Raw genomic sequence first — 26,434 nt, 5'->3', positions numbered from 1 at the left:
CAAAGAGTCCTTTAGATATGGTAAATATTTTAAAATTTTCACATTAACATTTCCGCATTTGTGCATGTTTAAAGCTTCTTTAAACATCCAGGGGTTGAGTTCAAAAGAAATAAAAATATCATGGTGGTGTTGCTTATAAAGAAGACTGCAATGTTTTTACCACACTTATCTAAACATAGTTCTGTTATTTTCATTTTTTAATTAGCTGTAAGAGCTGACAACATATGTTGCTCTGTATGCAGAGCTGGGATCTAAAATTTACTCCTTTATCCTAGTCATAGAACCTGGACGATAATTTAGAGTCAGCATGAAGCCTGGACGATAATTTAGAGTCAGCATGAAGCCTGGACGATAATTTAGAGTCAGCATGAAGAGAGTGAAGTACAGAATGATTTCTTTAGCCCTGAAGCCACTATTGTTATTTTGAAGGCCTGTTAATATTCCTGAATCCACAATTTTAGGTGAACGGGGCTCTACCTCAGCCAAGGCGTCCACAGAAGATCAGGTGGAAACAGAATACTATAGCTCAACTGCTGTTCTGAGGGACAAAGGCTGCAACAGAATGAGACATTCAATTGTTTTGGTCTTATCATAATAATAATAAACTTTATTTTATATAGCGCCTTTAAAGGTGGCTTCTCAGAGCACTTTACAGGATGACAACAACAATAAATAAATAAACAGAGTACACAATTACAATATACAGAGGAGACTTGGATGGTGGTACTAAGAAAAGCAGAGGGGTGAAGAATGGAACAGTTAAGTAAAGGCTCTTCTAAAGAAGAAGGTTTTGAGTCTGGATTTGAAGGAGTTTAGAGAAGGTGACACTCTGATATCCTTGGGGAGAGAGTTCCAGAGCTTGGGGGCGTAACAGGAGAAGGCTCTGTCACCCATACAATGTAGACGGGCTTGGTGGACAGTAAAGAGAGCAGAATTAGAAGAGCGAAGGTTGCGATTTGGGAGTAGGGCGATAATAGTTCAGACAGGTACTGAGGTGCCAAGCCATACAGAGCCTTATAGGTGAGCATGAGGATTTTAAAGTCTACACGGATTTTGACCGGAAGCCAGTGCAAGGACTCCAGGATAGGAGTAATGTGAACACTTGCACTAGACCTCGTCAGGATTCTGGCTGCTGAATTTTGGACATACTGCAGTTTGTTCAGAGTAGATTTACATACCCCAGCGAGTAGATCATTACAGTAGTCAATTCGAGAGAAAACAAATGTGTTGATCAGCTTTTCAGCCACAGTTAATGATAGATGTTTTGACAGTATGCTGCACGTGTGGGTCGAATGTTAAGCCAGAATCATATAACGCCAAGGTTTTTCAATTTTGATTGAAGCTCAAGTACAAAGCCATCTACAGATAGGGTTACAGGACTGGCTTTACAAAGTTGATGGGGGGTGCCAATAAGCATGACTTCAGTCTTGTCGCCGTTAGGATGAAGGAAGTTTTGAGTCATCCAAATTTTTATGTCAGAGATGCAATTAGATAGAATAGAGACAGCCACATCAGTGTCAGGTTTGCTATGGATGTATATTTGAGTATCGTCAGTGTAAAAATGATCTTAAAAGCTAACCAAGTGGGAACATGTAAATGCTGAAGAGCAAGGGGCCCAGTATTGAGCCCTGAGGAACACCAGACTTAACAAGACCAATTTCAGACCTGTACCCATTAAGAGAGACAAAGTGACAGCGATCAGTGAGGTAAGATTTGAACCATTTGAGAGCAGTGTCAGAAACTCCAAACACAGTCTTAAGACAAGAAAGTAAGATGCTAAGGTCAACAGTGTCAAAAGCAGCACTGAGATCAAGAAGGATGAGTATAGAAAGAGAACCAGAATTAGAAGCTATTAGAAGATCGTTGGTGACTTTGACCAGGGCAGTTTCTGTGCTGTGAAGTTGAAGGAAGCCAGATTGGAGGGGTTCGAAAAGGTTGTTTATCATGAGGTGGTTATGCAACTTAAGTGTGACAGCACGTTCTCGAATTTTAGCAAGAAAGGGTAAGTTGGAGATTGGGCGAAAATTGTTAAGATTGTCGAGAGCCATGTTAGGCTTTTTTGGCATGGGGGTAATGGCAGCAGTTTTGAGGACCGTTGGTACAATGCCAGTTCTCATGGATTCATGTATAATATTGAGGACAATGGGACAGAGAGAAGAGAAACAGGACTGAAATAAAGTGGTGGGAATGGGATCTAAAATTGATGTGGTGGGTTTCATGCGTGTAACTAGTTTATTGAGGGATGCTGTGTCAAGAAGAGAGAAGCTGGAGAGAAGGGAACCAGAGAAGTTGGATGAGGAGGAGTCTTGATGTCATTGCGGCTAGACTTTGTATGAATGGTTTCCTGTACGTGTTAAAGAATAACCATAAGCAACATTTTCTCCACAAAACAACATGTCATGTGCAGGCACCTTGCATCCACATTCCTCCCAACACATTATCCATGGCAATCTCTGGTGACCGGACAACGATGTCTGGAAGCTGCTAGTCAATATGTGGCTCAGCATTGACTGTTGTGAATTGACAAGTACTTTTGGTTGAGGCAGTACATGTAAACCCACATTGCTGTATTTCAATGATTCCTCAACCAGGGGTATAAAAAGAACTTAAATGTGTTGCTCACATGAAAGTACTGTTACTCTGAATATGTCATTATATAAAAGAAAAGGGTACCTTCTAGAAGACTACTTGAATAACGTACAAAAGTATAATTTCTCAATGGTACTCAAGAATCATGAATAATACTTAAAATTCTGTCCACCCTTAAGCCATCATTAAATTCTACTCATGAGAATCTGCTGTTTCACACCTAATATATTTATCAGCGGCACAACTATTTTAAACACACTTACTGTTATATTTAACATTAGGAAATTAAATTATAGTCACGACCTTTGTGCATAAATAAAACAATTCTATGATGAGATTTTCAATTGTGAAATCTTGTGCTGCAACTCCTTATAAACTTTATAAATTTTACTCTTATAAACTAATTAATACACTTCCGAACTAGTGCAAACTACAATAAATGCAGATGAATCAAATTACTTAAATATATTGTTTTTCACACTCAAAAGCACAAATTGTATTTAGTATTGTTAATTCCAATACCTCCTGTGCAGCTTCAGTAGTTGGATTTCACAATTATCAGAGACCAGTCTTGTTTTCTTCGGTGAAATAAGAATCCAGTCTGACAGGGAGCTGAGGCAGGAAGAGGAGTGTTGTCACCTAATGGACACCTTCCTGACCGAGCACCATTAACTAGTCAACTTTCAGTTCTTGAAGACTATTTTCTATATAGGCATTTTGGAATGGTAGCTGTAAATTAGATTTTAAATCAATGTCCATGTAAATTTGCTTTCACCCTTAACATTCCAGTGTAAAACTCAACTGGACATTTGATTAAGCAAACACTATTTTTAAATGTATTTTGAACTTATCAATATTGTTTACCATTTAGTTTCCAAATACAACTCTAACACAATCTGATACAGCAGCCATCTAATCTCCATGTTGCTCTCAGGCTGAAGAATATTCACTGTAAAAAAGGAGCTATAGCACTGAATTCTACAGACAGAGGCTGATTTCCTACCTAATATTAACTGACAATCTGGCACTGAGTAAAATGAGCTGGAAGAATTTGCCTTAAATTTTGTACCATAAAAAATAACACGACTACTAAACATGATCTAACAAATGGGTCAACCAGACATACTAAGTGATAATTCAACCACTGTCAGGGCCGATTAAGAATCATAGTCATGGAATATAATTCTATGTGATCGCAGTTCCACTTTTTATAGGTAAAGCATTAAGTATCTACACCTTCACTCCATTCATAAACCCATATTACCTTTCATTTTACTTGTGAAGACATTTTGTTAGCTAGGCTAATGTTATCACATACATTTAGCCCGTCCTTCAACGATGAGGCCATGTCTATATATCAAGCAACTCTGGCAGTAAATAACCCCAAAAAATAAAACACGAGATGAGTTACACTCTGAGCTGAAAGAAGACGAAAATGAAACAACATCAGTTGGTATATTCACTAAATTAAGCTTTACAATACAAGATGGAAATGCACAAATTATCCCTTCCGTAAAATAGATCAATACAATAATTTGTTATGGTTCTTTTTTAAAATGTACCCTGTTAAACGATCCTTTACCAAGATGGCGTCATCCGACTTCACAACAATACCGGCTTCTAAAGTCGAGTGACACTCTGCAACTTTGCGTCAGTATTATTTTTTACGGCAGCGTTGAGACAACATGGCGACTGCAGGAGGTGAATTAGGACCTGATCGTGATAGCAACAGCCTTCATGGAGATGATAGCAGATGTGACGATGGCGAAGGAGTGGACGGTATTAAAAAGTGTGAAGCCGAAAGATCGCAGCCAATGGGGATGGATCGAAATCAGAAACCCGTGTGTCTTATAGTGCTTGGAATGGCAGGTTCTGGCAAAACTACGTTTGTACAGGTAACTTTACTTCTTGTAACTATGAACACACACAGTATAGGAGTCTCGTATTAAATGAATACAATATTCACATGATTATACAGTTCAGTTTGTCTACACCATTGTTTACTATAATACTTTTAGAAAAAAATCAGAATAAAGTTTTGACTGAATGCTATATAACTACAGTACTTTGCATCCCTTAACACATCCATTCCAAAACTTCCCGTGAGTTCTGTTATCTAGTGAGAATCTCATGATGTGCTTATAGATTTCCAGAACGCCAGATAAGGTTTTGTTTTTTTTTCCCCGTATTTTGTTTTTCTTTTTCGTATCTACAATGAAGACGTTTCAGATGAAAGATTGTGTTGGTTGCACATTAAATATTGTGTATCCAGGTGTCATATAGTTAAAACATACAAGTAATAGGTTTATTCCATGCTGAAAAAAAGAAGAAAGAGAACACAACGTTTCAGCCGTGGAGCCTTCTTCAGGCCTTCTTTAAATGTTTTGCACACCTGAAGAAGGCTCCACGGCCGAAACGTTGTTTTCTCTTTCTTCTTTTTTTCAGCATGGAATAAACTTATTACTTGTTCCTTTGCAGCCTACGCATGCTGACGCAGCTACCCACCTGAACTACTAGTTAAAACATAGCCTAACATCTGTATGGTATAACTGATAACACATTATTCAGTCAATTATTATTATCTAAATTCATATACAAAGCTTGTATATCCCATTCACATTTTTTTTTTCTTTGGATGAGTTTTACAAACTGCCAGTTGTAATTTATGTTCAATTCAGTCTCTATAGTTTGCTTTTAGTCACTCACGGTGATGTCTTATGGTTGCAGCGTTTGACTGCATATCTTCACAAAAAGAAATCTCCTCCCTATGTGATAAATCTTGATCCGGCAGTTCATGAGGTTCCCTTTCCAGCAAATATTGGTAAGTATCCAGAGGGAAAGATTTTTAACCAATCCCTAAAATGTAGTAATAGTCAAATTATACACTACTTAATATTAAGGCTGTATTAATGGGTACCAGAATTTCTTAGTATTTAACGTACAGTAGACTAGGGTTACATCCTGCAGGAATTTAGTACTATCAGTTCTGTTAAAGCTGCAGAAAGTGGTTGAAACCCTCCAGATAGTTGAATAAAACATTGAGGGGATCGTTTCCAATAACAAGACAATGTATGGATTTCAGTATGTTAAGATGCATGGTTAAATTCAAGATACAGTTAAGCCAGAACTAAGGGAAGGTGCTTTGACCTCCTTGCACTGAGCTAATAAGCTGGTTGTGAAGATCTATAAACTTTAATCAGATGCGAGGATCTAAGCAAAATCCCACCTGGGTCAAATAATTATGGCCAGCAGCCATATCACCCTGCAGCTCACAACTGGCAGCCCACTGAAGCTAAGCAGGTGTGAGCCTGGTCAGTACCTGGATGAGAGACTACCGGGAAAAACTAAGGTTGCTTCTGGAAGAGGTGTTAGTGTGGCCCGTAGGGGGTGCTCTCCCTGCAGTTTGTGTGGGTCCTAACGCTCCAGTATAGTGATGGGGACTCTATACTGTTAAAAGGGTCCTTTGAATGAGACGTAGAACTGAGGTTTGTAACCTGTATCTTGTTTGTTTGCTTTCCAGATATTCGGGACACTGTGAACTACAAAGAAGTGATGAAGCAGTATCCTTTCCAACATAATAGAATAAATGAGGCAAAAATAAATGTTTGGTGCACCTCAAATAATTCAGTTTAAGAATAATTTCTTACAGATAAGTTGTTGCCATTACACATGCTCAAAGCATTCTAGGTTTTTTTACTTTGTTTTGTGAATTGGCTGCAATGATTTAAAAAAAAAAATCAAACACCTTAATAACCTGTCATCATTATAGGTACTAAATCAATTTAAACCAAAAACTTGTTTAAATGTCTCTTGAAAGTCTTAAATGTTCTTGATTCACAAATTGATGAGATCACCTATTGCTTTAGAGATAAAAATGTCATTACTTTTGGTGCCTTTGACAAGAACATGAAACTTATAAACTAGAGAAGGCCATTTGACCCTTCTCTAGCTTAATACAGTTATTTGGTTTTTACTACTGCAGCTTATTGGTACAAGGATCCTACCCTTTTGTTTCTTGAAAGAAGTGATGATATTGTCTTCATTAGCGTGGCTGTGTTTCTTGTTCCATCGTCCTATGACCCTTTGTATAAAAAAATGCCCCTTGTTGTAAGTTTTAAATGCACTCCTCGGAGATTCCACTTGCAGTTATTTGATTATCTTACTTGATGAAGCCTGTCTGTTTTTGTTTATAAACCAAAGGAAGTTACTCTTTAAATAGTCTTGTAATTGAGAGCTTGCAATTGTTTTGGAGTAAAATATTTCTCAAATATACTGAAGTGGTCAATCTACAAGAATGCTTTAAATTCAGTTTTGAAATGAAAAAACTGGCCCCTTAGTAGAATCTTTAAACAGGTGCATTTTTTAAACTAAAATTAGAAGATACTTCTTAATGTAAAACTATGGGTGTCTGGAGTGAAAAGCTCATGTTATGTATGGTGAATCTCTGGGATCCTTCATAACGGTGCTGAATCAGTACCTTTGTAAAATTGGGAACTAATTACCAAGCAAACTGGTGAATATTTTCTTCTTGCCTACCTTCTTTTTATTGATATATTCACACTATATTCACATTAGGGACAAGATCCTCTTTAGAAAGATAAGTAATCATTTTAACTTTTAATTTAGACTTTTAAATTATTTTATTCCTTAAAGTATACATTTTACTTGGTGAAAGAAGTCCCTTAACCTGATCATAGATACGGACTGGGACCTAACGGGGGGATTGTCACCTCTCTGAATCTCTTCGCTACTAGATTTGATCAGGTAACACAGTCTGCTTGTACCAAGTATTATCCAGACATGTTTTCAAGAGATCTCAGAAATGTTACTCTGTAATCAATGAATAATTTAAAACATATTTAATGTATATTATTAAGAGTGATGGGGAAAGCCTCAAACTTTTGATGTTTTCAATTTTAATAAATTTGTATAAATAGCAAGGAGAATGGTCCTATTCGAGTATAAACACTATATAATGAGTGTTGAAGTATACATTTGGATTTCATACATTTTGCATTTTAAAAATATACGTGATGGGGAACACTACTCTTTCCTGCTGTAATGTTTGTGGTCACTGTGTAACTAGAATGTGATATTCAGTTAAAGTTCAGACACACCACCTCTCTATATAGTTTCATATTTTATATTCAGCCCAGGTCTAACATTCTGAGTGGATATGTCTAGATGGAGAAAGTTTTTATTCTTTTCATGAATTTTTGGAATAAAAAGGGTGGCAACAGAGGAAGAGTTTGTCTTTCAAATCTTTATTGCACCTTACTGTCAGGACAGACCTTATTTGAACATGCCATGCTTTTCAATAAAGCATCTGGATAAAATCTCTGGGTTATATTATTTCTTTGAATTCAGTTCAATCAATCTCAAGATCATTGTAAAGATGTTTAAATGAAACATTAAACTCATTCCAATAAATACACTTTAAAATGACTTTTAAAAAGTCAAGAATGGGGCCAAGTTGAATCAGATATTCAGTTCATTACAGTGATAACTACAAGATATTAATGTTTTCCCTTTCTCTCTTAGGTCATGAAATTTATTGAGAAAAAACAAAAGGATTATCAGTAAGTGTGAAGACGGTCATTATTCATTGCCGTTTTATACATTTGCCTGCAGTAAGGTTATTTCTAACCTCCTGAAAAGACTCATTTAGCTAGATTATTTTCCAGTATGATTCATGAAACTGAATGTTAGCATTAAAGGTTACTGCATTTGTGCTTCAAATAAAGCTGTCATACAGATTTTTTTTCACTTTCATTGACTTTGCACTCATTAGGCAAGCATGAGTATTCTACAACATAATACCTGTGACAAAGTGGTGTCTTTTGTGGTGTTTAAATATTATTGCATGTCTAGTATTTTTGTATATATTATATACATTTGTTAAACAAAGTGGTAAAATTTTATTTTTCTGTCATTGTTTTGTTGTATCTGTCAATATTTAAAGACACCTGAAGGGTTACCATGCTTAGCATGTACTGTATACCCGAGGACCGAGTATTCCTTTGTGAAGTATTCCTTTGTCCCATTTCATAACTAAAGTTTAGATAAGTAATTTAGCAAATAGCCTGTTGTGATTATTTTAATATATTGGCAGTTTATTGGTATTTTTAGTTATTGTATGCAGGTATACATCTCATTCCTACCCAGAATTTAAATAATTTGACCCACGTGCATGTTCAAGCTATTTGTGACCCATCTAGACCCATAACTCAAAACATAAAATAATGTCTTGTTTTTTTCAGGTTAAAATATTTTACGTTTTTGTATGTCTGTTAATGAGTAAGAGACATACATGTAAAATATTAAGAGATTTAGTGTTTAAAATGTTAAAATTGCAAGTTTCCTCTATGTGTTGGGGCTCCAGTGAAATACTATTGATGAATGCTAGATTAGATGTTCTTTTTTTTAACCAGTGTAAAGCTTGAAAGTTGCCTTTTTTAATTTTGTGGGAGATGCTACTTATCTTGACTGTTATGGTTAAACCTGTAAACATTATTTATAGTGTATAATTTGTATATATTGTTTATTACTGTATCAAGTACAATATAAATTGGTTAAGGGTGTTAAAACAAAAGTAAATATTATTCCATATTTTCGATTACACACAATATGAGTTTTGATAACAAATACTGTGCTTGACACCCACCGACCACCATTTAAGGTTGTTTTAGCTGTTTTGTGTATGTTACACAAAAGCTTCTTCATGACTTTAAATTCACTTAACCTTTATTATTCAGAATATTTTTTTTCAGTTTATGTTGTGCTTTGAGAAAAAAAAAGTTTATATGGGACAGTTAATAAAGTGCACAACTTCCAATGATAGCAAAGCAGCCATCTCATAACTGTTGGTACTTGCCCCTTTTAACTGGTATCACATTTGCTTGATCATTTAATAATTTCTAAATGTTTTTGCACATGGAAAATGTTTGGAGCATTTATACCAACAACATACAATGATCCAACTCTCAGAAGAATGGACATGCGAAATTATGTTTTAGGGCACAATCACACAGAATTTAGTGTATCCAGATTTACTAAAGTCCTAAAATCTTTATCTCAGTTAAGCTCTCTTTCCTACCTCAACAAACACACCCACCTGTATCCATAGTCATTTGCTATGTGGAGTTTGCAAACTGGCTGGCAGATTTCAGTCCATGTCAGGTTGTTAGTGCTTGTTGAACCTTGATGTTTTTTCTGCCCACAGGTATGTATTAATTGACACCCCAGGACAGATTGAAGTGTTCACCTGGTCAGCGTCTGGGACAATCATCACAGAAGCTTTAGTATGTGAAGAAAAGATATTAGAACCATTAGTCATTTTCATGCTGTACTACTGTTTTGTAATATGATGCACATTCGTCTTAGTTTTATCTCTTTGATTTGGTGAAATTTCTCAGGTAGTCAGGGCTTATACCCTTGGATAAATCTGAACTGATTTCATTAACATTATACAGTATCATTAACAGATTTCTGTTGATTTTTTTACCTTTGACCAGGAGATTATTGGCAGCCCTAAAAAGTATGTCTAGCTTTAGCATAGTCTGTGCCTTCAGGAAAATAACTAGAAGTTATTTTTCTATTTTCTAGCTAGAAAAAAACAGGAACAGTTTTTTTTCCTATTAGAAGTTGTGAAGGAATTACATTTCAAGTCAACACAAAAAGAATGCGAATGCTATAATAAATTATTTCCTTCTTTTATAACCTTATTGATCCTACCCACACGTGGCCCTTGTTCATATTATAAGGTGATTTAACAGGTTTACTGTATTCCAGCTATGGAAAAGAATGACAAGGAGTGCTTTCCAGATCTGAATTTGTGGGATAGTTTTAATTACATTTTATTAAGTAGTTTGAAGCAAAGGGCTCACAGGCTTCTCTTCTGAAGTGGTAAAAATGTGAGAACTGAAGCTCTTCTTGCTCTGTAGGCCTCCTCTTTCCCCTGTGTGGTGGTCTATGTGATGGATACGCCTCGCAGTGTCAACCCTGTCACTTTTATGTCAAACATGCTGTATGCCTGCAGGTTCGTAAGAATTTAATTTCTGTTAAATAAACCAGTCTAATTCTTCTATAGTTTTGTGACAGTTGGCTGTCTTAAAGTATATCTCAATCTTCCTTTTTTGTTGCTTTTTCTGGTACCACCCATTTGGTATTTAAGTCCTTGTTTTTCATTTGAATATCTAATAAATTGCACTTATTCACATTATAGTTAATTTGTCAGTTGTCTGCCCAGTCTTAAACTCACCATATGAGAATCATACAACTGATGTAGGTTAGAAACGGCAGTACTAATACTGATTCTTGTGGTACCCCCTGTTAATGATCTCAGTCCTGACTCTAACTGTTAGTACTTGTTGTTTTCATTTAATAAGGGTTAAATGAGTTACCAGGAATTTGATTTGTTCTTGATCCATAGTACATATTACTTTGGATTCTTATAGCTTTAAACCAAAGTGTTTTTCTTCTAGTACTTTATCATTTTTTTTTGCACCTAAGTTATCCATTGCACCAGTTAATTCCCATTCTCCTTGCTATTTATACAATCTACTTATTTTGAATCTGCATAGACTTTGGCCAAGCATGCAGTTTTCATTTAAAAGCTCGTATTCATTTCTTACATTCTTTTCTGTAAGTGCAGATGTAACTGAGGAAAGCCTGACTAGAAAATCACAAGAAAAGCAGGAAAACACCCTAGCATATGTCCCCAGCACAATGTAACATGTAAACATATAGTAATAATTTCTGTGTGGTTTATGAAAAAAGTTTCTAATTTCTTTCGACACTAGAAGGTAAATAGTGTATGCTTTAGGCAGTTTGTTTGAAGTTCACATAGTTCTTTTAACACCTCATTGGTTGGTATTCACTGTTGGCAACAATTCTGAGGCAAATTGTTTTTTATTTGACCTATTATTTATTCCCCCTTTGTGAGACTGGGAATGTATACAAAAATGTGTGTGTTGAAGTTATTGTTTTCTGTAGAGTTTAAACTGTTCTAATATAGTTTAAAACATATTTGCAGTATCTAAATCTAAATTTCTTACGTTTTGGGTTATAAACCTACCTCTCTCCTCCCCCTTTTAATCTACGTTTATATAACTGATTTCGTGTTGCATGACCCTTTATTTCAAAAGGATCTTGGCTCCTTATACAGTACTTGTTTTTCATCAGCACAAACTTAGACACAAGTTTTACATTTAATTCTTGTGAACACCCTGTGCATATTATTTTGCTTAGTAATTTTGTCTTTCCGTATTGTTTGTACATGTTAGCATGTTTATTTTTTTTCATTTACAGATCACCTAAGTTTAAACTGTGTATGCATGTAAGCATTTCAGATTATTTTCATAGTTTTGAAATTTCATTTAATTTAATATCTCTTACATTAACCTTTTATTTAAGCCCATGCCTCCTAATTACAGTAATTGAAAAATACCTGTACATGATAAGGACAAAAGCTAGATATAACCTAGATTTAGTATGTGCTATATACAGTACGTACCGATCTGCCTGTTGACTTTCCCTTTTTTGTACTTCTCTACAGCATCCTGTACAAGACAAAGCTTCCCTTTATTGTGGTCATGAATAAGGTAATGCTGAAACACTTGAGGAGGAGTGGGTTCAGGCTGTGTTAGAGGATTATAGTGGTGGGGGTTATATATAATTTACAACCTGTATACTGATACTCATTACCAGGTGTTGTGTATGTGGAATCAAATACTGTTTGAATCCTTGCTTCTCTTCCTCCTTCCTTCTTGTCTCTGAGCTAAAAAACAGTTTCTGCTTCCACAATGTTCCACAAATTCGATTGAGAAACCATTTAAAATGTGTAATAAATATTCTCTTAGTCTGTCTATGAAACCAATATCAAGAAGGAGCTGTGTATACATCTCCATTGTTTTCGTAGCATGGAGGAACTTTTGAAAAAGTATCTTAAGTCATTGGACTCCTCCAGCATTCTTTAAAAGACAGATACTTGAATTAAAACAAAAAAGGCTCTATTATAAATTCCTACATGGAATTCTATACTTATATGGTTGTGTGGACTGGAATTCAAAATGGATCAATAACAAGTGTTTCTGTGTTAACTAATAAATGTCTTAAATGGTGGTGTATTATGCATCTTTTTGTTGCAGACAGACATAATTGACCATAGCTTTGCGGTGGAGTGGATGCAGGACTTTGAAGTCTTCCAGGATGCTCTGAACCAAGAGACTTCTTATGTGAGCAACCTGACACGATCAATGAGCCTGGTGCTGGATGAATTCTACAACAATCTCCGGGTGTGTATACTGCCATCTTCTGGAAGTGCTGGGTCTAGTAACTCAGCCATGCATTCTGTTGAAAAAGCAGGCAATCCTGATGCTGAAACAAAAGAGAAACTGAAAAACATAGCACGGTGATTGGGCTTACCAAAATCAACAGTTTAGAATGTACTGAAAACAAAAAAAACACCAGGTATAATAGCCAATTAGACAAGATCAGGTCAGTCAAGAAAAGCACCTACAGTTAATGACAAAAAATATCATAACTGTCAAGGAAAACCGCCACAAAATGACTAAAAAGTGGTAGGTAAAAAGTGTTACCTGGCAAGATGCATAACTCTCTACAACTCCAGAAAAGCAGATTAGAATTTACTGCCAACATGATCCGCGAGAGTTATGGAACTAACTTTTATGAACTTAAGAGACCAAGATAAACCTTTAAGTGATGGAAATGTTAGTGTAAAGATGAAAAAGAACTACATGAGCTCTTAAGAATACCAACTGTGAGGCATGGGAGAATTAATGTTATGGATTTGGCATGCACGTCCACCTCTGTATGACAGGAGCAAAATGAATGGTGAAGTTTACAAAACATTTTGCCCACTTACTTAGACATACTTATTAAAGGAAAGCTTCACCATGCAGTGTGACAGAGACCCACACTGAAACTGAAGAATTAATTCCGAGAACAATGTGGGAAAATACATTATATCCTCGATTTAAAGAACTAACTGGGGGAGGGGATGTCTGATATTGCTGAATGTCCGTTAAATCCGAATGTCTGTTAAATAGCGTGTATATGAGACCAAAAGTCTGTTAAATAACAAATGATATATTTTGAAGCCCAACGGGTCCCATATTTATGTGAATAATGACAAATTCTGCTATATATATTACATATCATGCTTTAGAAAATAATACTAAATAAAATCACTTGCTTTGAAATCGATTTTCATGTGATTTGCTAGCGTGTTTGCTGCAGACTTCATCTGTACCCCTGTACATTAACACCGCAAGAACGTTGTTGCACATACCATTTCAACACATCATCTTCCAGTGAAGATTCTTGTGCCATTTTCATATGTTTTATTGGCTTATTTGGAGCATCCGCATCACACATGAAAACATTTTTTTAACTTCTCTTTTGCTTTGTGAAATTTCAAATTTTTCAGTCAATTCTAACTTTTGTTTTGCACTCAAGTTTGTCCTATTTCTCTTTTTTTTTGTCCATGGCATATTAATTAAAAAATATATATTTGTAACACAGCAAACACAAATTTAATTTGTGATAGAACAATCTATGTCCTAGATACACGTTACGTTCGCAGCACGACTGATGAAGTACATACATACCGACATATCAACCGGAAAATAACGGGGAAGTACCGACATATTAAAAATGGCCCTAGCGTGGGTGTGTCTGTGACTGTGTGCTCTCTGATGGACTAGTGTCTCATTCATGGTGTATCCTGCCTTATGACCATTCATGTTCCCTGCTCCACGGTGACCTGAATTGAATGAAGCAATTAGAAAATGGATGGTTAATTCCTTTTTTTCTTTTCTTTGCTTTTGTTTCCTTTTATCACCACTAATGCTGATAACACAAAAACTTCATATGAATTATATATCCAAGCAAAATATTCTTTAATAGCAACTACTATTTATTTAGCTGTGTATTATTCAATGAATTCTTCCCTTGTAACAGTGACCCATCATTACATGATTTTAATTTTTCAACTCACAAAGTGAAATCCAGGCTGATATTAATTTATTAGGCTAGGAATCAGGATATGGAAGTTTGTTTTACAGTGAGCTTTTTAATACCATAAGCCATTGTGAGTCTCTTGCCTGGATTCGTACTAGAACAATTTCTAGTGTTAGTTCATGGCTGTTACCTATTTCTTTTTCTGCCAATATCAGGTTGTTGGTGTTTCTGCAGTCACAGGCAGTGGACTAGATGAACTTTTCCAGCAGGTTTCAGAGGCTGCAAAGGAGTATGAAACGTAAGTAAATACTTTTTTTAATTTTGCAAAATATGTCATATTGCAGTTAACTGAAAGATGGGTTTTGTCACTTCCTAGTAAAGGCATGGTGCGGTACATTTGCAGTCACAAGCATTTTATTCTATTTTTTACCCCTGATGAAGACACTTCTGTGTTGAAACATTAAATTATTTTAGGTTTTTGAGTAGATTTGATTGATTAGAAGCATTGCTAGGGTGTCAAACCATGTTGCTGGAAGCATATTGGTATTTCTCAGCTTCAAAGCGACAAAGATGAGAAAGGTGAGGAAGTGGTAACCCTGCTGTATGATTTACAGGATTTTGTCTAATGGTGTTTGGCCCAGTCTATTGTAGTATAATGGAATTGTAATGTACAGTATATATGGGTTCATTATGCATTATTTCTTTCTACTTAGGGAGTATCGCCCTGAATATGAAAGGCTTCACAGAGAATTGGTAAGCATTTACTCTTTGGTTGTTCTTTTTCTTTCTTTAATTATAATAAACAGTAAATATTTAGCAATTAGTAACAGTAACAGCAGTTAGTCCTTTGACTTGGTGAAAAATTTAATTTTTTTTCTATTTTTTCTAATTTTTAGAATTAAAATGTATTTGTAAAAAAACAACCTGTGTGCAATAATAAACATGCAGAAATCTGGACCGTCTATGAGTAGCTTTGTATTTTGGGCATCAATACACCACCTGTTGAAATAATACAGAACTGTTTTCTAATTTTGTCTGTCTGATACCCTTAGGCTGAGGCCCAGAGTAAAAAACAGAAGGAACAGCTGGAACTCCTCCATAAAGATATGGGAGCTGTTTCCATGGAAACCACTATACCCACAGGTAAAGGGATTAATGGGTGTTCCTTGTTCAGGAGAAAGCTGTGATAATTATATAAATAGTGTTTAATAAAAAAAATGCTTGCAGATATTTTCTTGTGAAAGAATTGAAGATCTTGTTAAGGATACAAAAAAACATTTCATGTAAAAAGTGGAGAAATCAAAGCTGATCAAGAATGTAAACTAAAGAAAAATTAAAATGCTTTCTTTAAAAAAAAGTATATATTTTGGTTAGAAAACGTACCTGTACGTTCTGCAAAGAGAAAGAAAACTAGGACTCTTAAGGGTGTTGGTAATCTATTATTTTTCTTTCATGGGAAATATTCTGTTCAAAATCTGATTATTTTGGTCAATCATTAAAATATTTAAATATTGTGTTTCTACATTACATATTTTCTTGTTTCTAAAAATTAAAAATATATAAATATTGTTGCAAGGCGGGGAATGTAGACATTCAATAATGGAGGTTAAAAATAAAATAGAATAAATACAGATGCAGCCATTCAAAACAAGCGGGGTATGCTGCAGTATAACACGGTGGGCGTGTCGCAGTATACCGCATCATACCGTATGCAAATTAGATTATGTTAATAGTATCCGGAATCACCTTGTAAAACCGCCGGGTGGAGCTAATAAAGGTTAACCTCTCTTGTACAGCATTTGAGCTGTCACCAGAAAACGTCGGTTTCGCTTGTTATCTAACAAATGCATACTTTTAGAATTTGATTAACAGGGAATATAATATGGAATTGCGTATCTAAACAAATTAATAACGATATAATTATATTGATGTACTGTCTGGCGGAATAAACTGAAGAGGTTAGTTAATGCGACAGAATTATTAAGAATTATCACCTCTTTTTACACTTGAGAACAAATGAGAACATTCCACTCAGTGGGCGGTCCATTGTTATCTCAATCACCTGCTAATTCGTTTTATACCACTGGACGACAGGAGAATGTGACTGTACTGTATCTGTACAGAATGTGTGTTTCAATCAATACAGTAATTGATTAAAATCGCAATCGCGTGTTTAATTAAATGCCTTTTTTGATTCACAATCTGAAAATGAAAACCGCGGTAAAGTCACCTTGAATTTAAAAAAACTATTTTGGCACGCCTGTAGCATTTTCACGAAACCTCCTAGAGTTGTGAGAACACTTGCTTTGTGTATAAAGTACATTGTGAATGTTTTCTCAGCCTTCACTTTGTCGTTTTTATGCCATTTTTTTGACCACGCACGAATATTCCTATGTCCCTATCTTCGAAAGGGAATCAGTGTGAATTTTAATACTAATTAAATGACCGCGGGCACTTTCCACCCCCTCTACATTCTCAGAGTAGAACAGACTAACCTTCTAATGAAAGACGGTCCACCCCCCACGGACAGGAAAAGTGCCCACAGGCACTTAAACCTAATATGGTCAGAAACAGTAAACAGTAACATGGTCAGAAGGAGCGCGTACAAACGTCTCCGAAATAACCACATGTAAGACTCTGATGCTTAAAATGTTTAGGGAGAAAGTGGAATACTGGTGTGTATTTTTTCTTTAAACTACCAATACCAGCCATATACAGGCTTTAACGTAGGGATTTCTATATGACTTTATTTAGTGGTTACATTAGTGACAAAGGCTAAACTTTTAGCTTCAGTAACGCATACGCCGTATAGCATACATTTGTTTTGGGTTTTGCTTGTTCACATATCTCCCCTTTTTATAAAACGACATGGTTGAAAACTGTTCCAGAGCCACTGTTGTTTCATCAGTGAAAAGTACATCATGAAATGCCTCTCCCTGTTCAATCCACTGGAAAAAAGAAAAGGAGCATAAAGCGTCTGATGGTCATAAACGATATTAATTTAGGAACAGCATCAGAGATATGTTTTTAACTGCACTGCATCGGAGAGAATACCATAGTGTGTTTTTTTTTACTCCCTGGCGGAAACTGGCTTCCATAAGAATCAGTATGGCTCAGAGATTAAATAAAACTTCACTCGCACCAAACACATGTATATTTCGAAATATCACAACATGATCGAATTTAAGTCATTTTAATAACAATGAATAGTCACCTATGCGTTACAATATAAACATTTATATTGATTTAAATCGCGTTTAAATCGCCTTTATTTAAAACTCATAAATAAAGCTGATACTGTTTAGACTTTTAATTATTTAAAACTGTATTACAGCAGCACAATGCACAATGCAACGTAAATGGCTATCTTTGTCTTCTGTGTAATAATGTTCACCTCTCTGTCCAGCAAATTAACAATAGTAATAATAATGAACTTTATTGTATATTGCGCCTTTAAAGGTGGCTCCTCAAAGCGCTTTACAGGTTAAAAACGATAACAACAATACTGTAAGGCTGGGCAAATTATTTTTTTTTAAGAAATACAAAATGAGATATAATGATGTGTTCCAGCTTAGACATTAACGAAGAGCATAACACGTGGGCGGCGTAGCGGTCGGCTCTGGCTTTCCCATCTACTGTATACCGATGCACTGCAAATACAACCCCCCTCTCTGCGGGAGTGCTGGCCGTGATGAATTAAGCCGGTTTCACAGGTATTTTCAAAGTAGAAGGGGGCGAGATTTCCAGCGAAAGACACCTCCCCCCCTCAAAAACCCAGTAAGTACAGTACTTAGCTAGGCTAGGAGCTAGGCTCCTCAATGAAATCGCTTTAACATGCTAATGCATTAGTGTAAAAGTCCGGGCGTGGCAAGCTTCTAATGTCAACCCGACTACGGCGAAAGGAACCCTTCTTTCATTGGAAGACAATGAACATATTCTAGCCCTAAATGAATTAATAGCAAACATGGTTTACATAAAAGACATTTTTCCAAGAAAGTTTAGCCTTTGTCACTAATGAAACCACTAAATAAAGACATAAATATAGAAATCTTAAGATTTTTAAAATACATGACTTTGCTAAAATTTATTAGAAAATAAAAACGATTACAAACGCCAGCGGAGAGAGAGAACAGGGGAGGGATGTTGGTTTTGCATAAGGGGCGGTGCTATGGAAATGAGGTCTATTTGTTCTATGTGGAGTTACATGTTCTGGCTGTTTGTGAATTATCGTTGTTGAGTATGGAGTGTTGAGGTATTGATTTTGTGTAATGCTTTATGTTGAAAATTGAGGTGGATTTTGTTTATAATAAAGAGGATAAACTGGGATGGGAGGAGGGTGTGGTTTTGCATAAGGGGCAGGATTATGATAATTGGACGAATTTGAGAGAGTTTAATGGTTTGATATATTTGATTTTGTATTGTGGTTGTTATCTATGTTTTTGGTTGGTATTATGTTTATATGGTTGTTTTTGTTGGTTGGCCGTTATTATGGTTATTAATAATACGATCTATAGTTGAAATCTGAGCCTAAATAAAAAGAAAAAGCATTTTCAGAGAACAATTACGCTGTGTTTATGTAGAATAAGTGATTAGGTTTATGAGCAATCTAATTACTTATTCGTTTAAAACGCTATATAAAATAAAGTTTATTATTAATTTGCTGGACAGAGTGGTGAACATTATTATGCATAAGACAAAGATAACGATCCTTATCAGATTAGAAATCTGTGTACGCTGTAAGGTTTTTACTTCTTAATTAAACTTTTAAAATACATGTTTCGAATAGAAAGAACTCCTCTTCCTGGTACAGTATGTATAGCAAACCAGCACGTCTTTTTTCTCCAATCAGAGGGGTGTCAGATGGTGTCAGCCAATCACCATTCTGAAGCCCTACCATAATCTCTGGTATAGGGAGACCCCAGAATTCTGTCCGATAGTTTATGTAGATAGATGATAGATACTTTTATTGATCCCATGAGGGAAATAAAATAAATCTTTTTCATTTTAGGAAATTATTAAACGCTTGGTTAAAAGCAAAGGAGATTGTCTGTTATAGTGGACATAAAAACAAGAGTTCGCTGGCATTATATTCTAGAAGACACAGACCGGCGCCAGACCGGGAGAATGCCCGCAGCGTAAAAGAAAATGCCCGATGAACTAGGGATTGGACAGTTTCCAAGTGCTTGTACAATTGATGGAAATGTTCAAATAAATGTGCAAAAGAAATAAAATAATCATTTATTTCTTTATCATATTGGCTAGGTAATGTCCTCTCTTTGCTAGTTAGTGGCTGTGTTTCTGCGTTGGGTAGCAATGGGTGACTGTTCTCAGGCAGAAGATGTAAACAGCTTAATTTTCATGTTAAATAATTTTTTTAAATTAAAATTCATTCTATACAGTAATCGCATATTTGGGTACCCTTTCTTAAAACTTTCATGCTTAAAATGTTTAGGGAGAAATGGAAGACTGGTGTGTATTTTTTCTTTAAACTACCAAGACCAGCCATACACAGTACAGTTTACGTACATACAGTAATGTTTATGTTCCTAAATTAATATCGTTTATGACCTTCAGATGCGTTATGCTCCTCTTCTTTTTATGCTCAGCTACTAAAATGGATTAAAATGTGCACAGTAAAGAGATTAAATGATTAGATCTTTTCACTACCAACCAATGCACCACGAGTGCCCCTGTCGGTCATTTTGGCCAGCCAATCACTTACTGCGGTGCCCTGTGGTGGCTTGTGGGTAGTTTACCGTACCGCGGGTTTGTACCGTGCATTTTGAATGGCTGCATCTGTAAATAGAAAATCAGATCCTGTCACCAGGTTACCTTGCAAGCACATTCTGAAAGTTACTAACACACTCCCTATAGTTAGGGAATACCAAGCAGCAACACTTGTTTTCTTTGTGCACAATGAGATAGTAAAGCGATGGACAAGGCAGTAGAGTTAAACGATAAATATTTACAAACATATCATGTGGGAATAATTAATAACTGAAGATAAATAAGGGGTTCATGTCAACACTGTTCTGACGTTTTTGTCCACTGATGCATTGTTTCTAACAGAACCCTCCGAGCTTGCAGGCCCAAGTGACCTCATCTTAACAAGGGGAAATCCAGACGAGGACGATGAAGAAATCGACAGTGACACAGATGACGTCGACCATACTCGTCAGTACTGTTTGGATATTAGTCATATCACCTTAAAATGTCTATATCACTACTATACGTGTTATAAATGTAGGCATGGATGTTAAGAAAGGACAGTTAATCTGCAATTGAATTTTATATGATGACAAATGGAGTACAATAAATATAAAGGTTTCGTCCATGCTGAAAAGAAAAGAGACACAATGTTTTGGCTGTGGAGCCTTTAGGTGACATTATCTCTTTTCTTTTCACCATGGATGAAACATTTACTTGTTCCTTTGCAGCCTACAAATGCTGATGCAGCTACCTACTTGTACTTGTACTGTAAATGTGCCATGTTACAGGATTTTCTTTCCCTTTGCAATAAGAAGGAGCTACAAAATGAAAATCTTAAGTGTCTCCTAACCCTTCTTGTGCTTCACAACTGGCAGAACGTCACCAGGTTAGAGCAACCTCTGCAGCTTCTTGTACACAGGCCTGCAGTGTCATCAATGTTGTCAGGTGCTGTAGAGCTTGCAGCATGTCAAAAGATGAAAAGCTTTATGGGGGTGGCAGATGAGGGAACTGCTCTGGAGTAGTTGCTGTGAATAGAGATATACAGAAGTATCTGACTATTTCTTATCAGACAGGTTTAACACATGTAAGGGCAATCTAATCTTCGGTAATAATCCAAATTGAGGAGTCACAGTGAGACCCCTTTTTAAGTCTCACAGGTGCTGATAGGGAAATGAAGCATATACAGTGCTTTTCAAAAGTATTCACACCCTGACAGTAATATCACATTTTGGTGAATTGCACATATAAAATAAGTATATATGGGTGTATATATATATATTATTTTTAAATAAAAATCAAAACTGCTGTTCTCAGACTTAACGATTATATTTAAAGGACACAGAATATCAGCAAAATCTGCAAAGAACATGTTAAAATAAAATTTGCTGTCTGTAGTATATTTCTTTCTTGCCGCTTGTCCAATCAGAGCAAGATTGTGTATGGTTTTTGTTGATGTATTAAGATCCTGTGTCATTGAACCCCCATTTCAAAATAGAATTTGCAAGTTGTTTGCTGCCGCTGTTGTCTTCCCAGTGCCATCCTTTCCTGTTTGCCCATCTGTTTCAGCCTGATTTAGGTGTTTGGGTGGTATATTATGCATATTCTACTTCTGAATTGATGGACTGCACTGTACACAAGTGGATAAGTAACCTTCTCCTGTTCTGTGCCTCTCTGCCAATTTGTTCCTTATTTGTTTTAAGTGCTCCTTATGGTTGATTTGTCATATCACAGTATGAGCGGCGTCTGGAAATTCAATATCTTTTTGAAGAAACTTCTAGAGACACATGCAATTACTCAGAAGTCAAGTTAAACGACTTCATACACAGACAAAGACCATTCCACCGATTTTGTGACCTTTAAACTATTCTTTTGTACCTGAACTTCTGGAGTTGAGGGCTTTTTCAATCTTAAAATTTTCTTCAACAACCTAATTTACCTAGCATATTAGCTTTATAGGTTTGAAGCGAATTGTATAAAATCTAAAAATTTCCGTTTAAAAAGGTCACAATTACAAACTCAGATTTCAACAATACTTGGAAACTTTTCAAGGTGGTGAAGACATGAAAGGCACTGAAAATGTTGGCTTTCATTTATGCTGTGTGGAGCTGTGAAGGTGCTGTCCCTAACCAAAGGTAACCAAACCAAAGAAAAAAATAATCGTACTTCTGTAGGCGGAACACCCCAAAAATCAGATTTATCAAAAATTGAGTAGAGAAATTGAAATAAAAAAGTGGTAAATTTGGGGAAGAAATAATTTTTCACAAGCAAGAAAAAACTGATTTTAGGTCTATCCTATTATATAAAAAAAAATTCCCCCCAAAATTGGTAAAAAGTTCTAGGAGAAAGCCTGCCTCAATGGCAGTCCACATTCACGAAATTTAGTCTTCTCTTTTTCGAGTTATTTCCACTCCGTCTATGGGGGGCTAGCGGTGACTATAAACGTATTTACCTCCTCTCTACTCCTTTCCCCACCTGACTGTCAATTAGGGGTTTAAATCCACCATTCCCATAGAGTGGCAGATTCCACTGTGTTCTTACAAAAGGGGATAAAAACTTTTGGAGACTGAAGTTACGTCTCCTTATGGCTATGTTGATATCCCGCAGCACCTATAATCTATGGTATGAAGAGGGTTTTTTTTAGCGTTCGACATGGAAACTTGACGCTCGACCTGTCGAACATTGCAGAAATATGTAACTTTAGGGTGCTTTCCCCATTCGGTGTAATATGGCTCAGGCGTAATCCTAAAAGGAAACCTCAATGTGGTGCGCATGAATAAAAAAAAAAAACACCCCAGCTTCACTAAAACAGGGGAACGCCCGACCTTACCATTTACATTAAAAACACAATCCTTTAAAGTACTTTATGAGAATTCTTGAGAACGAGTGCCAGTTCTTCACAGGAACTGTAGCATTTCTCATAGGAGATACTAATTTTAATATTTACCATCAATACTGGGGTTAATGCAGAAAGTGAAACTTTTGTTAGGCAAAATTTTCTCTTATCCCAAAGAACAGCTGATTTTATTTCTGAGGTCCCAGGGGCCGGCCCTCTCTCCTTACAACAATTAGCAGCTGCCCTGTCTGAATAGACAAATTCTAAAATTCTTCCTAAATTCTTTGTATAATATGTCCCTGGTTTGGTCAAATCGTGTTCTTTAGTGTGTAAAAATAGAAATTGTGAAGGCCGTTACTTTGGAGATTGCTAGTTTAAATTGTTACTGGATACTGGATACAGAGTCTAGCAACATTTTCAGAAAGAAATATAGCAAATATAATAATAAATGTGTAGTTTAGGAAACAAATCAAAGAAATCTTTCCCTATATGGTAACCAGATGTACTTGAGTCTTACACTGCAGGTCCAAGCATAAAATGTTAATACAGTAATATTTTAAATGCTAGTGATTTACTGCTGTTGAACTGGAAATGTTGATAGCATGAGATCATAATGCAGAATTGTGATGCTGACAACATGATTCATGTTGCATTTAAAATTCTTCTGTTTATCATCAGTAATCTATAATAACAGCTACTTTGTCTGCTTTAAAATCAAGGGTGTGGTGGATAAAACGGACTTTTGGCCCGAATTTGCTAGACTGGCAGCATAGACAGGAACATACTTATTGCTCTAGCACTGCAAGGGAGTGTTTCATACCAAGAATGGTTTTCAACAAAAGTAGTGCCCATCCTTATATTGCTCATGGTTGTGTTCTTTAGCAGAAGTTCTACTTTTGAAAAGACACAGAGCTAGGGCATATTTTGCTAGTGCAAAATTGTTAACATCCAGTGCTTCCTCTAATCTTCAGAGTACAATTAATCCATTTTTCTCCTTGGATTTGTATTTTGTTTTGTCAAAATGAACAATTCAAAACATTGTGTCCTTGAAATGAGTTTGGTACAATATCCGCCAATGCATAAATGTACTTTTAAGAGGCCTTTTGGTACTCACAAATAGGAATTGTGGTACAAAATGTGATCTGTGTGCTACTTTCTGTACCCTGCTTCCTTTTTGAAAGACACCGTCACAACAGCATAAAGCTCAAGTGCACCTTTTTCATCTACAGTATAAACTTCACATATACAGTATATAACCTATATATACAGTATATGCTAATGTTTCTGCCCAAATTTGCTTGAGCTTTTACTGCAGAAAGTGGGGGAAACACTTCACACATTTGTAACAAAGTCAAGAGTCATGGCTTTCTTTAACACTCTAGATTTCTGTTATGATGTTTGTACCTCACTTTGTATTACTCCCTGGCCATAATACGCCCCAGTTTATGTGTATGGTGGCTCTTTTTTGTATTCCTCATGAACAATTGTATATAATTTTTTAGCACCATTAAAATGTCAACACAACATTAATACTGAAACCAGTAGATGAACTCTATGTGTGTTAAGATAAATGTAATTATGTTTAAGCATTGCTACTGGGATTTGTTGAACAATTCTACTTAGAATTTAACTAAATGAATTGTTACAGTAGAAACAGTCATTGCGATCTTTTTTCAGTTATTGTATACTTATAGGCTGACTCATCTGTGAGGAGTGTTACATTTCTTATGTGCAAACACATAATTTCAGTTTTCTTTAGTGTATGTTAAGTCCTGCAACTCAATACTGTTATGTCAAATTTTGTAACACAGGGTGGAGACACTGGGATATTTTATTATTTGTTTACCAACCATATCCAGGGGACCTTACGTTTAAGAAAAACTGAGAAAGAACACTTTCAGATTAAAAATAAAAAATGTATGGATGTTTTCTGTTTATAGGTCTCCTCTATTCACCTTAGGTGTTATGGTATTTTCTTTTCAACCTTTTTTCCATCTCTTATACTGTTCTTTGTTCTTCTTTTCACAGGCACTGAAGAGAGTAAAGAAACTGAGGCATTTGGGAACTTTTTAAAAGAAAGAAAAAAGGTGGTAGAAGTTCGAAACAAAAAGCACCTGTGAGAGACCAAGCTTGTCAGCACCAGTAAGCTTTGAAGTCCACCATTAACTGTGCCCTTTTTGTATTTCACTGGATCCATACTAAAAGAGGGGTAATGACTTCCTGTTAAATAGGTACATCAGCAGTCGGAGATGTTCCTTGAAGTCTTCTTTGCAAAGATTAGTAATCAGGTTGTCAACAACATGTAGAATGGAAAAAAGGAATATAAGACATTTTACAGTATCTGGAGAGGAAAGCATAACAGCATGGTGTATCAGGCAAGGTCAATTTATGTTTTGAAGACATGATAACTGAGTAAACAGGATATCTGGAAATCCCAGATATGCTTAAGGTATTTATTAGTATCTTTCATTTAATATCCTCCTTTTAGACAGCATATTAAAGAGGTATTCTACCAGTAAACAGGCACTGGTGAAAATGCAAAATACTGGTATTTTTTATTTTGTTTTATATTATTGTGGGGATATATCAAGGAGTGGCAAACTGTAGTATTGCCTGCAATGGAATATGAAAACCTGTTTAATAAATTTTTTGAGTGAAACGCATTCTTGTGTGGGTGTTCACTGTACTCTGTGTGTTATGTGCTGTTCTGGCAGTCATAGTAAATGAAAACCTAGTGGAAAAAACAGGAAAATCTCAGCTACAGTACAAGTACTAAATCCATCTGTTGCATGAATCAGTTTGAAGAGCTAAAAAGCTCTATTCATATTGTGCCTGGGTTTTTGGAATTACCGTTTTTCCCTAACTCCTGAAATTTGAAATGCCTGTTGTTAATTCAGTGCTCCATTCCAAACAAAGATGATTACACTAGGCACGGTTCTATTGCAAGGTGCATTTCATGACAACTGTTTTTTAAACACGGCAAGTCCTCAGCCAGAAGGCTGAACTGAAGTTTCCAGATAGACAGATGGTGTGGACACGACAACACATGACAGTGTGTGGACAGACACTGCTGTTGCTTTCAGTATCCTGCAAGCGTGAATGTCAGCCACAGGGTGTCCCTGTTGCATGTCAAGCTGAAACAATCATAGCTGACCTTGATCCCACAGGACTAGTTAGGCTTTGCCTTTAGGGTATCAATATCCCCATCACCTAAATGCATAACAGTCTTCATAGGGCCCAACCTCTGCTTGAAAAAGTGGCATTAGATTTTTGTATTCTTACATTTTTATGATTTTACATGTTGCAATTCAGGAGATACTT

The 26,434-nt window shown here is 35.9% G+C and overlaps 1 protein-coding gene across 1 annotated transcript; it reads left to right on the top strand.

Moving 5' to 3' along the window:
* Positions 1-4,239: 4,239 nt before the first annotated feature.
* gpn1 (GPN-loop GTPase 1) lies at positions 4,240-25,776 on the top strand. Its single transcript, XM_088624829.1, has 14 exons — positions 4,240-4,484; positions 5,317-5,410; positions 6,110-6,149; positions 7,287-7,353; positions 8,131-8,168; positions 9,812-9,890; positions 10,533-10,627; positions 12,146-12,191; positions 12,738-12,884; positions 14,787-14,869; positions 15,285-15,324; positions 15,624-15,714; positions 20,641-20,745; positions 25,142-25,776. The coding sequence occupies exons 1-14, from the start codon at positions 4,275-4,277 to the stop codon at positions 25,231-25,233; spliced, it is 1,227 nt and encodes a 408-aa protein (XP_088480955.1). The 5' UTR covers positions 4,240-4,274; the 3' UTR covers positions 25,234-25,776.
* The last annotated feature ends 658 nt before the right edge of the window (positions 25,777-26,434 follow it).

This window comes from Lepisosteus platostomus, chromosome 3 (assembly GCF_059453375.1).
Source record: "Lepisosteus platostomus isolate fLepPlt1 chromosome 3, fLepPlt1.hap1, whole genome shotgun sequence".
NCBI lineage: Eukaryota > Metazoa > Chordata > Actinopteri > Semionotiformes > Lepisosteidae > Lepisosteus > Lepisosteus platostomus.
This window is presented reverse-complemented; position numbering and strand designations above follow the sequence as displayed.

Excerpts from the sequence above, each read along its gene's own strand:
- gpn1 (XM_088624829.1), top strand. The coding sequence starts at position 4,275 with ATGGCGACTGCAGGAGGTGAATTAGGACCTGATCGTGATAGCAACAGC. Across the intron at positions 9,891-10,532 it reads CAATCATCACAGAAGCTTTA|GCCTCCTCTTTCCCCTGTGT; the intron begins GTATGTGAAGAA and ends CTTGCTCTGTAG. Across the intron at positions 15,715-20,640 it reads GGAAACCACTATACCCACAG|AACCCTCCGAGCTTGCAGGC; the intron begins GTAAAGGGATTA and ends TGTTTCTAACAG.